This window comes from Leucoraja erinacea, chromosome 16 (genome assembly GCF_028641065.1).
Source record: "Leucoraja erinacea ecotype New England chromosome 16, Leri_hhj_1, whole genome shotgun sequence".
Taxonomy (NCBI): domain Eukaryota; kingdom Metazoa; phylum Chordata; class Chondrichthyes; order Rajiformes; family Rajidae; genus Leucoraja; species Leucoraja erinaceus.
In genome coordinates, this window is record NC_073392.1 from 43970007 (window position 1) to 43986478 (window position 16472).

General features: G+C 40.2%; 1 protein-coding gene across 4 annotated transcripts in view; it reads left to right on the forward strand.

Annotated features, from left to right (window-relative positions):
• Window positions 1–16472, forward strand: part of nisch (nischarin) — a 62686-nt gene that overhangs the window by 4345 nt on the left and 41869 nt on the right. For all 4 annotated transcript variants that reach the window (XM_055648281.1, XM_055648283.1, XM_055648282.1 and 1 more), the window contains exons 2-5: window positions 3179–3262; window positions 4237–4419; window positions 15478–15526; window positions 16162–16325. In XM_055648281.1, coding sequence (XP_055504256.1) covers window positions 3179–3262; window positions 4237–4419; window positions 15478–15526; window positions 16162–16325 — 480 coding nt within the window. The remainder of the gene's footprint in view (window positions 1–3178; window positions 3263–4236; window positions 4420–15477; window positions 15527–16161; window positions 16326–16472) is intronic.

Sequence of the window (16472 nt, forward strand, 5' to 3'; positions counted from 1 at the left end):
GCACTACCGCAATCAGCGTGACTTCTGCACATACTGGAAATTACGCAGTCAGCGCGACCTCTGCATTCACCGGAAATCACGCAATCAGCGCGACCTGTCCACTAAGTGGAAGTCACGAAATGAGCGGGACTTTTGGACTAAACACAGTCTGATCTAATAAAGCATTTATTCCTTCCAAACACAGTCGGACCTAATAAAGGATTTATTCCTTCCAAACACAGTTGGACCTAATAAAGCATTTATTCCTTCCAAACACAGTCGGACCTAAAAAAGCATTGCAGTTTCAAGCACAGGCAGGTAGCAGGCCAAACAACTCATGACATTGTCATTAAGGGCTGACAAATCATTTATTGCAAGCACATTGCAGATTCACAGCTTAGAATGACAGTTGTGGCCTCTCCCTCGCAATCTTGCAGAGTGACTGACTCGCATCCAGGCATCTGGGGTTTTATAGTTCTGCCCCCCACACCCGGAAGAGGCGTTACCTTCATTGTTGTAACATTCATAACTTTTTAGACACTCATTATTTAAACACTCATAACCGAGCTGATCTCAAGGTTATTTAAACACTCATAACTTTTTTTTTAAATCGATGGGAAAATCCTCGGGGCTGGCTCAGCGGAGGAGGACTGTGATGGAGGAGTATGGCCAAAAATCACAGCGATACAGGGCAGCAATTTTTCTAAAATCAATATACAGCGGAGACGGGAAGTGGTCAAGATGAGACTTTAAATTATATTGATATTTATGAAATCACAACCCATTCTTCTTTTATGAGTCGGCAACAATGTCGACAACAATGAGTCGGCGTACAGGATGGAGGTGGAGCTGCTTACGGAGTGGTGCAGATCTCACAATCTCACCCTCAATGTGGAAAAGTCTAAGGAAATGGTGATCGATTTCAGGAGGGCTTGAAAACTCCATCACACTCCGCTGCATATTGATGGAGCTGCTGTGGAGAGGGTCAGCAGTGTGAAGTTCTTGGGTGGCGCGACTCACCCGTTGCAGCGGCCCCTGCAGCCTGTCTGTCTTTTTTTTATTTTGTGTCTAGTTAAATGTAGTGTTGGTGTTTTTTAATACTGGTTTTAAATGTGTATATGTGCGGGGGGAAGGGGGGAAACCGTTTAAAATCTCTTCCCTGTCCGGGAGACCCGACTTTTTCCCTGTCGGGTCTCCGTTGTCGTTGGGGCCTAGCACCGTGGAGCGGCCTCCAACCCGAACGAGGAGCGTGGGGAGCGGCGGTGACTCACTGCTGCGACTCGACTCCTGGGGCTCGGAGGCTCCAGCAAAGCAGCCGCAGGTCCAGTGGACTGGGACATCGGGAGCTCGCAGGTCCTCGGGGAGAGACCGCTTCCCAGAGCTCCCGCAACGCGACTTCTCCAGCCCGTGGAGAAGTCGCGTTGGAACGAACCGGAGCGGGGACGTACATCGCCCGGCGGGGGCTCCAACTTTGTGACATTTAGAACGGGAGCCCGGCACGGCCTAAAATGGCCGTGGGATTTATCATCGCCTGCCTGGGGCTTGGACATCGGGAGAGACATGGAGAACAGGGGAGAGAAAAGACTTTGCCTTCCATCACTGTGATGGATGTTTGTGTGAATTAAATTGTGTGTATGTCTGTAGGAAATTGTCTTTGTTTGTATGGCTGTGGAAACGGAATTTCGTTTGAGCCTCACTGAGGCTCAAATGACAATAAATATTGTATTGTATTGGATGACCTGACCTCTACGACCAACACCACAGCAGTGATCAAAAGAGCTCAGCAGCGGCTCCACCCCCTCTGGAGACTAAGAAAAGCAGGTCTCCCTACTGTTCATCTAAGGACCTTCTACAGGGACACCATCAAGAGTATATTGACCTACGGTATCACTTCCTGGTTTGGGAGCTGCAAGGCTTATGAGCAAGACCAACTAAACAGGATAGTGAAGACAGCCAGCAGGATCATTGGTGCTCCCACTCCCTTTCCTGTTGGCGATCAGCAGAGCCATTTCCATTATTAAGGACCCCTATCATCTATCACACCACATCTTCTCCATTCTGCCATCTGGGAAGAGGTACAGGAGCATCAGCTGCAGAACCAGCAGGATGCTACACAGCTTCTTTCCACAGGCAATAAGACTGGTTAACGGACTGTGTCCCCTCCCCATATATCATACACCAACACATCTAACCTCGCCCATACTTTGACAGCTAGGCACCTGTCAAAGCAAAGCCACTGTTCGGTCTGAATGTTTTTATTTCAATTTTTAGGCTTATTTTAGATATGGAAATTTTAATTTTTAAAGCTATATGTATTTATTCTGTTTTTATTAACTGCACTGATGGGAACTGATTGAGAAACTATTTTTTTGTTTCATCTGTGTATGTAAGTACTCAGTTAAAATGACATTAAAGTAAATACTGAAATACTTTGACAACAGAATCTGCCTAATTGTCCTTATCAGGTAACCCCCATCACATCTATTTTATTCAAGGAATTCATCTGATGACTATGGGCTTATTTTGAGATGAAGCTTTTAAGGAGCATCTTGAAGGTGAAAAGAAAAATATAAAAGTTTAGCGATGTGATTCCAGAACTTGGACCGTTGCAGTTCAAGGCACAGTCACCAATGGTAGAGAAAGTAAATTTGGAGATCAGAATTGCAGGAATTGCAAATAATGGGAGTGTTATGGGGTTGGAGGACAGTAGAGGTGAGAAAGATTTGAAAACCGAATTGCAACATTTTAGAATTGCTTTTGCTACCTGGGTGCCAGCAGGATAATAATACTGTGTGAATTTCTGTATTTATTTATGCTTACTGTGTTGAAGCAAAGCAAGAATTTCATTGTCCTATCCTAACTCTTGAATCTTGAATTTGACCTGGTGTACATTAAGAAAGAGGATTGCATTTTTGGTGGCCTCAATTTTCAACAGGAGAAGGACAGCATAGAGCCTATAGCAGGCTAAGGTGTTACTAAGTGAGTTGTATGCTTTCTTTTGCTTATGATTTTCTAAAATATATCTTTACCATTCTATTGAACTATTGAGAATAAGTGAGATGAAATGTAATTCTGAGTTATCCATTACAAAGTTAATGACATTTTAGGTAGTTAACAAAGTGTAAAAATGTGTTTTCTTGCGTATTTAAATTGTTACTGCGGTTGGTTGCTCTCATTAATGAAAGTATAATTTTTTTAGGTATATATCATAGAAGTGAAAGTTGGGAATCACCAATGGACAGTTAAACATCGCTACAGTGATTTTCATGAGCTGCATGAAAAGGCAAGTTTTTTCATATTATGAAACATTTGTAGTGGTTTTGTAGATTCTTTCAAGTTGCTAAATGTGTGGGATGCTCTGCTAAATTTGTATAAGATTCAGGTGTATTCTTTCAGGGCTGAGAGTGAGATTGTTGTATTCATACCGGGAAAGGCGCCGATCAAACTGTCCATGCTGGCCTTTATACAAGTTTTTAGCTCATCGTAGCTTTATCTGTGTTTCACTGAAAGTAAATAGAAAAACAACAGTGCATTTCCCATGGGTTAGATGTCAATAATTGGAGGTTTTATCACAGGAAGATCTGTTTTCCCCCCATCTCGTATTGTTTTACTCGCTTCCTCTTAATTGTGGAGCCCAGAAATTAAATTGAATACCTAGTTATCTCCAAAATTTGGATCTTTGTCTTTTCCTTTTGACTCTGCTAAAGAAGTCATCATCATTTTAGTGTAGGAAGGAACTGCAGATGCTGGTTTAAACCGAAGATAGACACAAAATGCTGGTTTAACTTAGTGGGATAGGCAGCATCTCTGGAGAGAAGGAATGGGTGACATTTCAGGTCAAGACCCTTCTTCAGACTAGTAGGGGAAAGAGAAACAAGAGATTTTGACAGTGATGTCGAGAGATATGGAACAAATGAATGAAAGATATGCAAAAAAAGTAACGATGATAAAGGAAATGGGCTATTGTCATCATTTTAGTGCTGTTCTTTATCTGCAATTTGAAAGATTTATTATAATTAATATGCCTTTTCCTCTTCCTCTGCTCTCCCAGTCTATTAAGATAACGATGTTATTAAAAATGTATCAAATCAACACTTCTACCATCTCCAGTAAATGCTTTGTACCTGGAGCTGACAGCTTTTATTCAAATTAGAAACCACTATCTAGTAGCTTGTGTTTTTGCAATATGTACTGAAATATGAATCTCCTGATGTTTTTTTTGTTCTTTAACATCTTTCCTTTTTTTTTAATATGTAGCTGACTGCAGGAAAAAAGATAGATAAAAATCTGCTTCCACCAAAGAAGATCATTGGCAAAAATTCCAAATCGTTTGTAGAAAAAAGGCAGAAAGAGTTGGAAGTCTATTTGCAAACTCTTCTGGCAAAGTTCCCTTATGCTGCCCCAAAAGTTTTGTCACATTTTCTGCACTTCGATCTATATGTAAGTTTAAAAAAAAAAAGTATTCTGCAATATATTTTACATGCTCAAGTATGTTTTTTTTTTAGATATTAAATGTTCTGTGATCAATTTTTAAATGCGGTAATTAATGTATTAAAAGCTGGGATTTTAAATGATAATTAAATAGAAATCTATGCTTTAAGTATACAAACTTAAAGCACAAGGCATTGGGGGTTCAGTATTGATGTGGATAGAGAACTGTCTGGCAAACAGGAAGCAAAGAGTAGGAGTAAACTGGTCCTTTTCAGAATGGCAGGCAGTGACTAGTGGGCTACTGCAAGGCTCAGTGCTGGGACCCCAGCTATTTACAATATATATTAACGATTTGGACGAGGGAATTGAATGCAACATCTCCAAGTTTGTGGATGACACGAAGCTGGGGGGCAGTGTTAGCTGTGAGGTGGATGCTAGGAGGCTGCAAGATGACTTGGATAGGCTGGGTGAGCGGGCAAATGCATGGCAGATGCAGTATAATGTGGATAAATGTGAGGTTATCCACTTTGGTGGCAACAACAGGAAAGTAGACTATTATCCGAATGGTGGCCAATTAGGAAAAGGGGAGATGCAACGAGACCTGGGTGTCATGGTACACCAGTCATTGAAAGTAGGCATGCAGGTGCAGCTGGCAGTGAAGAAAGTGAATGTTATTAGCAGCTTCCCCACAACCTTCCTTGAACTAGACTTTACTTAATCGGTGGAATTGACTCCCTGGTATCCTCAGATGTATTTCTCTGTTGGTTAAATTCCCCAAAGTGAATAGTATGTTAGCATTCATAGCAAAAGGATTTGAGTATAGGTGCAGTGAGGTTCTACTGCAGTTGTACAGGGTCTTGGTGGGACCACACTTGGATTATTGTGTACTGTTTTGGTCTCCTAATCTGAGGAAGGGCATTCTTGCCATAGAGGGAGTACAGAGAAGGTTCACCAGACTGATTCCTGGGATGTCAGGACTTTCATATGAAGAAAGACTGGATATACTCGGCTTGTACTCGCTAGAATTTAGAAGATTGAGGGGGGAATCTTATAGAAACTTACAAAATTCTTAAGGGGTTGGACAGGCTAGATGCAGGAAGATTGTTCCCGATGTTGGGGAGGTCCAGAACAAGAGGTCACAGTTTAAGGATAAAGAGGGAATCTTTTAGGACCGAGATGAGAAAAACATTTTTCACACGGAGAGTGGTGAATCTCTGGAATTCTCTGCTACAGAATGTAGTTGAGGCCAGTTCATTGGCTATATTTAAGAGGGAGTTAGATGTGGCCCTTGTGGCTAAAGGGATCAGGGGGTATGGAGAGAAGGCAGGTACAGGATATCGAGTTGGATGATCAGCCGTGATCATATTGAATGGCGGTGCAGGCTCGAAGGGCCGAATGGCCTACTCCTGCACCTATTTTCTATGTTTCTATGAATAGATTGGGGGGGGGGGGGGGGGGGGGAAGGGGAGCACAGGGGATGTCAGTGAGGGAGGGCTTGTATTGTATTTTCAATACAAACCCTACTGCTCATCCACGACACTGGCCAACAATGTCCCAGCTACCCTTGTCCCAATTGCCTGCACTTGATCCATAACCCTCCAAACCTGTCCTGTCCATGTACCTATCCAACTGTTTCTTAAACGATGGGATAGCCCCAGCCTCAACTACCTCCTCTGGCAGCTTGTTCCATACACTCACCACCCTCTGAAAAAGTTACCCCTCGGATTCCTGTTAAATCCTTTCCACTTTACCTTGAAACTATGTCCTCTGGCCCTCGATTCCCCTACTCTGGGTAAAAGATTCTGTGCATCTACCCGATCTATTCCTCTCATGATTTTGTATACCTCTGTAAGATCTCTCCTCATCCTCCTACGCTCCATGGAATAGAGACCCAGCCTACTCAACCTCTCCCTATATATAGCTCACACTCTAGTCCTGGCAATATCATCGTAAATCTTTTCTGAACCCTTTTAAGCTTGACAATAACTTTCTTATAACATGATGTCCAGAACTGAACACAATATTCTAAATGTGGTCTCATCAACATCTTATACAACTGCAACATGACTTCCCAACTTCTATACTCTAAACTGACTGATGAAGCCTAAAGTGCCAAAAGCCTTTTTGACCACCTTATCTACCTGCAACTCGACCTCCAAGGAACTAGGCACTTGTCCTCCTAAATCCATCCCTCTTCTCTACAACACTACCCAGAGGCCTACCATTTACTGTGTAGGTCCTGCCCTTGTTCGACGTCGCAAAATACAACACCTCACACTTTGCTGTATTAAATTCCATCAGCCATTCCTCTGCCCACCTGACCAATCGATCCAGATCTTGCTGCAATCCTTCACAACCAGCTTCACTATCTGCAAAACCGCTAACTTTTGTATCATGTGAAACTTGTTAATCTTGCCCTGTATGTTGTTTTTACATGGCTTTCCAGAACTTTGACCACTTGTTCTAGTATATTTTATCAGACTATGCCAGCATGGTCCAATCTCTGAGACACAACGCCTTAGTAAGGTTATATATCTGGTCGATATCATAAGATGTTTCAACGTTGATCGGTGTCCACTCTCTTGTCACCATAAGAGCATTGTAAGAAAGGTGGATGAACTTAGAGCCTGGATTGACACCTGGAAGTATGATGTTGTGGCGATCAGTGAAACATGGTTGCAGGAAGGCTGTGATTGGAAACTAAATATTCCAGGATTTCGTTGCTTCAGGTGTGATAGAATTGGAGGGGCAAGAGGTGGAGGTGTTGCATTGCTTGTCAGGGAAGATATTACAGCAGTGCTTTGGCAGGATAGATTAGAGGGCTCGTCTAGGGAGGCTATTTGGATGGAACTGAGAAATGGGAAAGGGGTAGCAACACTTGTAGGGGTGTATTATAGACCGCCAAATGGGGAGCGAGAATTGGAAGAGCAAATATATAAGGAGATCGCAGATATTAGTAGTAAGCACAAGGTAGTGATTGTGGGAGATTTCAATTTTCCACACATAGACTGGGAAACACATTCTGTAAAAAGGCTGGATGGGTTGGAGTTTGTAAAATGTGTGCAGGATAGTTTTTTGCAGCAATACATAGAAGTACCTACTAGAGAAGGGGCGGTGCTGGACCTCCTGTTAGGAAATGAGACGGGTCAGGTGGCAGAGGTATGCGTTGGGGAACAGTTCGGGTCCAGTGACCACAATACCATTAGTTTCAATATAATTATGGAGAGGGTCAGAACTGGACTTAGGGTTGAGATTTTTGATTGGAGAAAGGCTAACTTTGAGGAGATGCGAAAGGATTTAAAAGGAGTAAATTGGGACAGTTTGTTTTATGGGAAAGATGTGGAAGAGAAATGGAGGACATTTAAAGATGACATTTTAAGAGTACAGAATCTTTATGTCCCTGTTCGGTGGAAAGGAAATAGTAAAAATTGGAAAGAGCCATTGTTTTCAAGGGAAATTGGACACGGTTCGGAAAAAGAGAGAGAAATCTACAATAATTATAGACAGCATGGAGTAAATGAGGTGCTTGAGGAGTATAAAGAATGTAAAAAGAATCTTAAGAAAGAAATTAGAAAAGCTAAAAGAAGATATGAGGTTGCTTTGGCAAGGAAGGTGAAAGTAAATCCAAAGGGTTTCTACAGCTATATTAATAGCAAAAGGATAACGAGGGATAAAATTGGTCCATTAGAGAGTCAGAGTGGACAGCTATCTGCAGAGCCAAAAGAGATGGGGGAGATATTGAACAATTTCTTTTCTTCGGTATTCACCAAGGAGAAGGATATTGAATTATTTGAGGTAAGGGAAACAAGTAGAGTAGCTATGGAAACTATGAGATTCAAAGAAGAGGAAGTACTGACACTTTTGAGAAATATAAAAGTAGATAAGTCTCCAGGTCCGGACAGGATATTCCCTAGGACATTGAGGGAAGTTAGTGTAGAAATAGCAGGGGCTATGACAGAAATATTTCAAATGTCATTAGAAACGGGAATAGTGCTGGAGGATTGGCGTACTGCGCATGTTGTTCCATTGTTTAAAAAGGGGTCTAAGAGTAAACCTAGCAATTATAGACCTGTTAGTTTGATGTCAGTGGTGGGCAAATTAATGGAAAGGATACTTAGAGATAATATATATAAGCATCTGGATAAACAGGGTCTGATTAGGAAAAGTCAACATGGATTTGTGCCTGGAAGGTCATGTTTGACTAATCTTCTTGAATTTTTTGAAGAGGTTACTCGGGAAATTGATGAGGGTAAAGCAGTGGATGTTGTATATATGGACTTCAGTAAGGCCTTTGACAAGGTTCCTCACGGAAGGTTGGTTAAGAAGGTTCAATTGTTGGGTATTAATGGTGGAGTAGCAAGATGGATTCAACAGTGGCTGAATGGGAGATGCCAGAGAGTAATGGTGGATGGTTGTTTGTCAGGTTGGAGGCCAGTGACTAGTGGGGTGCCACAGGGATCTGTGTTGGGTCCACTGTTGTTTGTCATGTACATCAATGATCTGGATGATGGTGTGGTAAATTGGATTAGTAAGTATGCAGATGATACTTAGATAGGTGGGGTTGTGGATAATGAAGTAGATTTTCAAAGTCTACAGAGAGATTTATGCCAGTTGGAAGAGTGGGCTGAAAGATGGCAGATGGAGTTTAATGCTGATAAGTGTGAGGTGCTACATCTTGGCAGGACAAATCAAAATAGGATGTACATGGTAAATGGTAGGGAATTGAAGAATGCAGGTGAACAGAGGGATCTGGGAATCAGAGCATTGAGTATAGAAGTTGGGATGTAATGTTAAAATTGTACAAGGCATTGGTGAGGCCAATTCTGGAGTATGGTGTACAATTTTGGTTGCCTAATTATAATCAACAAAATAGAGAGAGTACAGAGGAGATTTACCAGAATGTTGCCTAGGTTTCAGCAACTAAGTCACAGAGAAAGGTTGAACAAGTTAGGGCTTTATTCTTTGGAGCGCAGAAGGTTAAGGGGGGACTTGATAGAGGTCTTTAAAATGATGAGAGGGATAGACAGAGTTGACGTGGATAAGCTTTTCCCACTGAGAGTAGGGAAGATTCAAACAAGGGGACATGACTTGAGAATTAAGGGACTGAAGTTTAGGGGTAACATGAGGGGGAACTTCTTTACTCAGAGTGGTGGCTGTGTGGAATGAGCTTCCAGTGAAGGTGGTGGAGGCAGGTTCGTTTTTATAATTTAAAAATAAATTGGATAGATATATGGACGGGAAAGGAATGGAGGGTTATGGTCTGCAGGTGTATGGACTAGGGGAGAATACGGGTTCGGCACGGGTTAGAAGGGTCGAGATGGCCTGTTTCCGTGCTGTAATTGTTATATGGTTATAATCAACTATTTCACTTTGCAGAACATCAATTATCTGCAAAACACAAGTAATATCTGCTCTTATTTACAGTTCTTGGTGCAGGCTAATAAGCCAGTATTTTAATACATCTTGACTGTATTTTTTTGCTTGCGATGGATGGGAGTCGGAGACAATGTCTCGCATGCATCCTCCAGGATGTGGTACTCGTGGTTACTCTGTTCACTGAATGATTTTAATTGATTGACATGATACCATCCATTTCACATGGAATTGTTCTGTTGGTCAGTTTTCTGAATCATGGTTTCTGGTTTCTGTTCATTCTTTCAATTGTACCATTTGACTGCGGATGGTATGCTAGGTGGAGTTTCTGGTTTATTCCCAATAAGGACATTACATTCTGCATAACCTGGGCAGTAAAATAATGTTTTATGTCGTTATCCTTACTTGGCCACCAGCACAAGAATTTAATTCATGCTTGCTTCAACCCTGTTGTCATTTAATTTTAGTTTGGTGTCCGTGGTCTGAGCCTGTATCAGTTCTTCGATCTTAATCTGATTGATTGCGACTGCATCTAACTGTTCACCTTTGGTGGTTGCCGTACCTCTCCTTCTTTCACACCATTTTTGCCAATTCATCTGCTCATATGTTCCCTGCAAGGGAAAATTGATGGTGTGCTTTTATTTTAATTATACCATATTCTCCTCCTTGAACTTCCTGAATGATGTATTTGAAGAAAGAGACGCAGATGGTGAAGATTGACTGTCCGCTGACACATAACCCCTCGATTCCCATAGTGGCAAAAATCAGTTCGGCTGTTACATACATATATGCTGTCTGAGTATGTGTTGACTGTTGGAGAAACTTGTCAGGGTGGCTGACCATATAGACTACTGCTACTAGCTCAGCATTTTGTGCACTCATTCTATCTGGTAGTTTTAAAGCCATTTCTGTTTGCGGTATGCCTTGGTCATGCCACATCCTGTCTTCTTGATTCCTGACTATCCTAGAAAATCCATCAACAAAAATATTTGTAATATCTGTGGTTTTATTTTCATTAGCAGTTTGTCTACGGACTTCATTATTCCCTGAATCATGTAATGCTTAGCCCTGCAGCCTCCACCCATTTTGTTTTGGCACAAATTATCTGTCGGGATTCTTGACGTCCAGTCCCAGGCGACACCTCACTTTGTCAATGGAGGGGGCCCAGGCCAGAAGGGTCCATATGGGACTGGGAAGCAGAGTTAAAATATTAGCACTGAGAGATCCAGCAGACAACAAATAATTTACCCAGAAAACATTTTATTTGCTAAGTGAAGGAAATCAATTCTAGGACTGGCTCCCAGTAAAAGCAGAATAACTTCTCAAGAAAAATGCAGTTTGAAAAATATCTTAAATTATACAAATAAAATCAGTCTGCCGCTTACATCTGTTCAGTCACCAACGTTGAATGGCAGATATTTATCTGATAATCCTCACCCTAGCTGGTTATGGCGTGTCAGTATACGCAACCTTGAGATTTTATGAATGTTGGCATCACTTGAAACAAGCCCTCTGGTTGTTGTAAATAGATGATGATTGTTATTCTATTTAAACTGCGGGATGCAACAATTTGTTGCAAATGAATGGCTTGCTTGACAACATCAGAGGACGGGTAAGAGTGCAGCACATATCAGATTCAGCTGGGATCCTACACGTTCCAATGGAGTGATTACTCTAATTGTCATCTCTAAAATAAGCTGATTGTGTTTGTTAATCTGATGGCTTTATCTGTTTTAGAACTGGTTCCTGTTAAATACATACATTTTATTTTGAAAAGAAGAATTTCAAATTATTAACATGTTCAGATGACATTTTGGTGCGTTTTTTTCTGGATTACTAGTCCACTGCTTTTTTATATCCAATTTCATTTTTGCTCATCTGCACAAACCTAGTCAAGAGTCCCAATTTACTTGTAAAACAAATTTATCATGTGTCCAGCTTCTATACACAAAGTGAAATTCATCCACTATTTGGAATAACAGTAACTTGGCATGTTGCATGATTTTTTTCATTCACGTTTTGGGGGATAAAGCTCTTTGCCTTCCATTTAAAAAAAACAGTACAGGTTTCCCAAGTGTCAGAAATCGTTTTAGTATTTTGTTTTTGCAAAAAGTATTGATCATTCCTGGGTTACAAACTCCCAACTTGTGGACATCTCGAACATACAATTGAGTTCCTATCAATTCAAACGTTTGACATACAGTGCCCTCCATTATGTTTGGGACAAAGACCCATCCTTTAATTAGCAATGTTACAAAATTTTGAGATTTAAAAAATCAAGTCTGCAATTTATCCCATCAGATAAAGCATAACAATAAGTTTAATTTGACACATAATTCACTTTCATATCTCAAGTAATAAAAAAGTTATGGCCATTTTCATACTCGGAAATTAGCATCTTGTTCCCTATTGATTTTCTATGGACATAACAAAAAAGCTGTGATCGTGGACAGTCAAAAGCCCATAACCTTCTTAAAAATTAAGAGAACTGAATGAAATTTTCAGTTATCGTAGATTGAAGCATTCTGAAACAAATATAAAATAATCTTACTTGGATGACCTGAAATTAAAGCATATAATTAGTTAGTTACCCAATTGTAGCTAATTTCAAACTTCAATTACTAGATGTAAACATCTATCCATTTCTTAATAAATGATTAACATTTTTAAATAGCCCAAGTGTCCAAATAATATTCACAAATAATTCACAATAAAACATGATTTTTAAATCTCATTTACATCAATTTATAGGCCAAATGGAAGGAATTTAGTGTTCATTTGCTGTAAAATAAAGTCAATTTAAATCGGCTTTCTAGTGGGTTCCTGTGAACGCGCTGGTTTAGAACGTTCACATTGCGCTGGATTTGTGCCCTCAAGTGCCCAGAAAAATACTGCGGGATATAAAGAGCCCAAAATGAACTACTCGCTATAGAAAACTTTATATACAGGGTTATATACAAGCCCCATTTAATGTAAAAATAAGGTACATACCTTTAATTGTTTGCTTTATAAAACCCTGGGGCTGCGAGAGGTTGCGGAGTGAGAGAGTGATTTTTAAACTACTATAAATATTATACAAGGCCATAAAAACTAATAATACCTTTTGCGACGGGGTCTTTCAGCGATTTTCCGTTAATGATTTACTAGGCTGAACATTTTCGATTGGAACAGCCTAGTAAAAATCGCGTTTTAAACCCGCCCCCTCTAAACAGCGCCAAAATCGCGCACAAGGGGTGGGGCAGATGCTCAGCCACGATTCAGGTAGGTTTTGTAACATACCTACTTTAATTATTTGTGTCTGTACTTCACAATTTGAGATTTGTAATAGAAAAAAAAATCAAATGTGGTTAAAGTGCACATTGTCAGATTTTATTAAAGGTTATCTTTACACATTTTGGTTTCGCCATGTAGAAATTACAGCTGAGTTTATACATAGTCCCCCCATTTCAGGGCGCCATAATTCAGATTCAGATTCAGATTCAATGTTTGGGACACATGGCTTCACAGGTGTTTGTAATTGCTCAGGTGTGTTTAATTGCCTCCTTAATGAAGGTATAAGAGAGCTCTCAGCACCTAGTCTTTCCACCAGTCTTTCCATCACATTTGGAAACTTTTATTGCTGATGATCAACATGAGGACCAAAGTTGTGCCAATGAAAGTCAAAGAAGACTTAGAAACAAGAATAAAACTGTTTGAGACATCTTAGCCAAACCTTAGGCTTATGAAAATCAACTGATTGGGACATCATTAAGAAGAAAGAAAGCAGTGGTGAGCTTACTAATGGCAGGCCAAGGAAGACCTCCACAGCTGATGACAGAATATTCTCTCCATAAATAAAGAAAACCCCCCAAATACGTGTCCGCCAGATCAGAAACACTCTTCAGGAGTCAGGTGTGGATTTGTCAATGGCCACTGTCCGCAGAAGACTTCATGAACAGAAATACAGAGGCTACAATGCAAGATGCAAATCACTGGTTAGCTGCAAAAATAGGATGGCCGGGTTACAGTTTGCCAAGAAGTACTTAAAAAAGCAACCACATTTCACCCAGAGAGTTGTGAATTTATGGAATTCCCTGCCACAGAGGGCAGTGGAGGTCAAATCACTGGATGGATTTAAGAAAGAGTTATATAGAGCTCTAGGGGCTAGTGGAGTCAAGGGATATGGGGAGAAGGCAGGCACGGGTTATTGATAGGGGACGATCAGCCATGATCACAATGAATGGCGGTGCTGACTCGAAGGGCCGAATGGTCTCCTCCTGCGCCTTGTTTCTATGTTTCTAATCACCTGATCTGAACCAATTGAGCATGCCTTTTATGTGCTGAATAGAAAACTGAAGGGGACTAGCCCCCAAAACAAGCAGAAGCTAAAGAGGCTGCAATACAGGCCTGGCAGGGCATCACCAGAGAAGACACCCAGCAACTGGTGAATTGTAGACTTGAAGCAGTCATTGCATGCAAAGAATATGCAACAAAATACTAAACACGACTACTTTCATTTACATGACAATGCTGTGCCAAACATTATGGTGCCTTGAAATGGGGGGGACTATGTATGAAACCAAAATGTATAAAGATGGCCTTTATTAAAATATGAAAATGTGCACTTTATCCACATATTTTTCTATTACAAATCTCAAATTGTGGAGCACAGAGGCAAATAAATAAATGATGGGTCTTTGTCCCGAACATTATGGAGTTGCACACATTTGTTCCTGCAGGTAGCAGTTTCCTAAATGTGAATGCTCGATCAGACACATTGCAAGTTTCCCACACCAAGGCCAGTCATATTGAGAAGCCTATATTTAGAGCAGTGTTTGTGATCCTTTACAAGCACTGCACGGGTATTATAGATGTATGAACAGATGCACTTTTTGACTTATGGACATCTCTAACGATGACCCTGACCTGTGACGCATTAGAGAAAACAATCCAAGTATGTCTAGCCTCTTTTGATTGCTAATACCCTCTAATTCCAGCAGCATGTCTGCTGCACCCACTCTAAAGCCTCCACATCCATCCAGCTATAGGGCAAGCACAACTGCACATGCCACTATAAATGCGGCCTAATCAGAGTTTTATAAAGCTGCAACATTTATTCTAGTTGTTCTAGGTTGAGAACAATACTTGGCATATAAACAAATGAGAAGGTTACTTAAACATAATAATTGTACTTATTATTTCACCATCCCAATTGGGAACATTGGGTTAAAGGATCCTTGTTCCAGAGTTTTGCTCATTCTGTCACCTGAGTGGTCATAAGTTGCAGATTTTGCTTCCTGGACCACTGTTAGTTAGTTCTTCATGAAGAGCACCATATTTCCAAGGCACATATTATTAATTTTCATCTTGTGACACAAATATCAGTCGTCAGATTGAACTATGAATAAAACATTTTTTGAAGAAGGTCGAGAGGATTATTTTTTAGGGGCAGGAAGCAGTCAATCAGCTGCTCTTTTACGTTGTTATGGTAATCTTAAACTACAATAACAAAGACACAGCCACTTGGTGTTTAATACTCAATTTACATGTCGATTTTTATAGTCAATTATGCCTAAACCCATCCCCAACTTGAAGAGTCCAGAAAAAGAATGAACCTTCTTTCAAAAGAAAATGACTGACATTTGGAAAAAAGTAATCTCATGTTAATTGCAAATCCTTTTTTTTTTACACTAACAACAATTATTTATTTTAAAGGAGATAAATGGCATTACGGCTGCCCTTGCTGAGCAACTGTTTAACAAAGGTATAGTTTTCAATTTTTTATGTCTTGAAATTTAGTTCTTTAAATTAATTCCTGACATTTATCAAGACAATCTAAAGTATCATCCGTGGTATACCCTAAATTGCAATAATCCACTTAATCTATGGAACAACATGTTTACTGAAGTCAAGAAATTTATAGATTAGATGAAAAGATTTCTTCTGTAGCTGTACATTGTAATTTTTGAAATTCTAGAAAACAATTTATGTGCTATCTATTTTCTTTTAGGGGATGTGGGATGAAAAATCTATCGGGAGCTTCTACATTGATGTAATTACCAAATATTTTCTGTAGCATTTAAGTATAGTCTAACTAGTCATCTAGGTTTCAGTTCCACTTTACTGTAATTGCCAGATATCTTTAAAAAGGTAGGACGATGAGTTAGTTTATTATCTGATATTCTAATTTGGCATTCTGTTCTGGAGATGGTTGTTTGTATCTGGCACAGTTGGCTGAAAAAGAGGGAGAAAGGTCTTGAAGAGTTTTGTTGGTTAGCCATGAGGCAAAAGTTAACGTCTTGGCCAAATGCATGTAATCTAGCACATATTTTGCCAAGTGCATTTATCTATACATCATTAAAATTTTCCAACTTCTTTAAATGTATTCTTTAAAAATAGGTGAACAGTTGCTCTTAGCGGGCGAAGCATTCTGTCTGAGACCACTGCAGTTGTATGCAATCACTCAGCAACTGAGACTGGCCAGTCCCACCTGTGCCAGTGGAGATGCAAAGACTGATCTTGGCCACGTCCTGGACTTTGCTTGTAGACTTAAATATTTGAAGGTAACATTTCTATTCTTCTGAAAGCCTATAACGGACACATTTTTGATTTATTACTTTATGGGACAATTGCAATTTTCATCTGCTGGTTCTAAAGATTGCTCAGGTGCAACATGTGTTCACATTTACTTCAATATTTACTTCAAAATC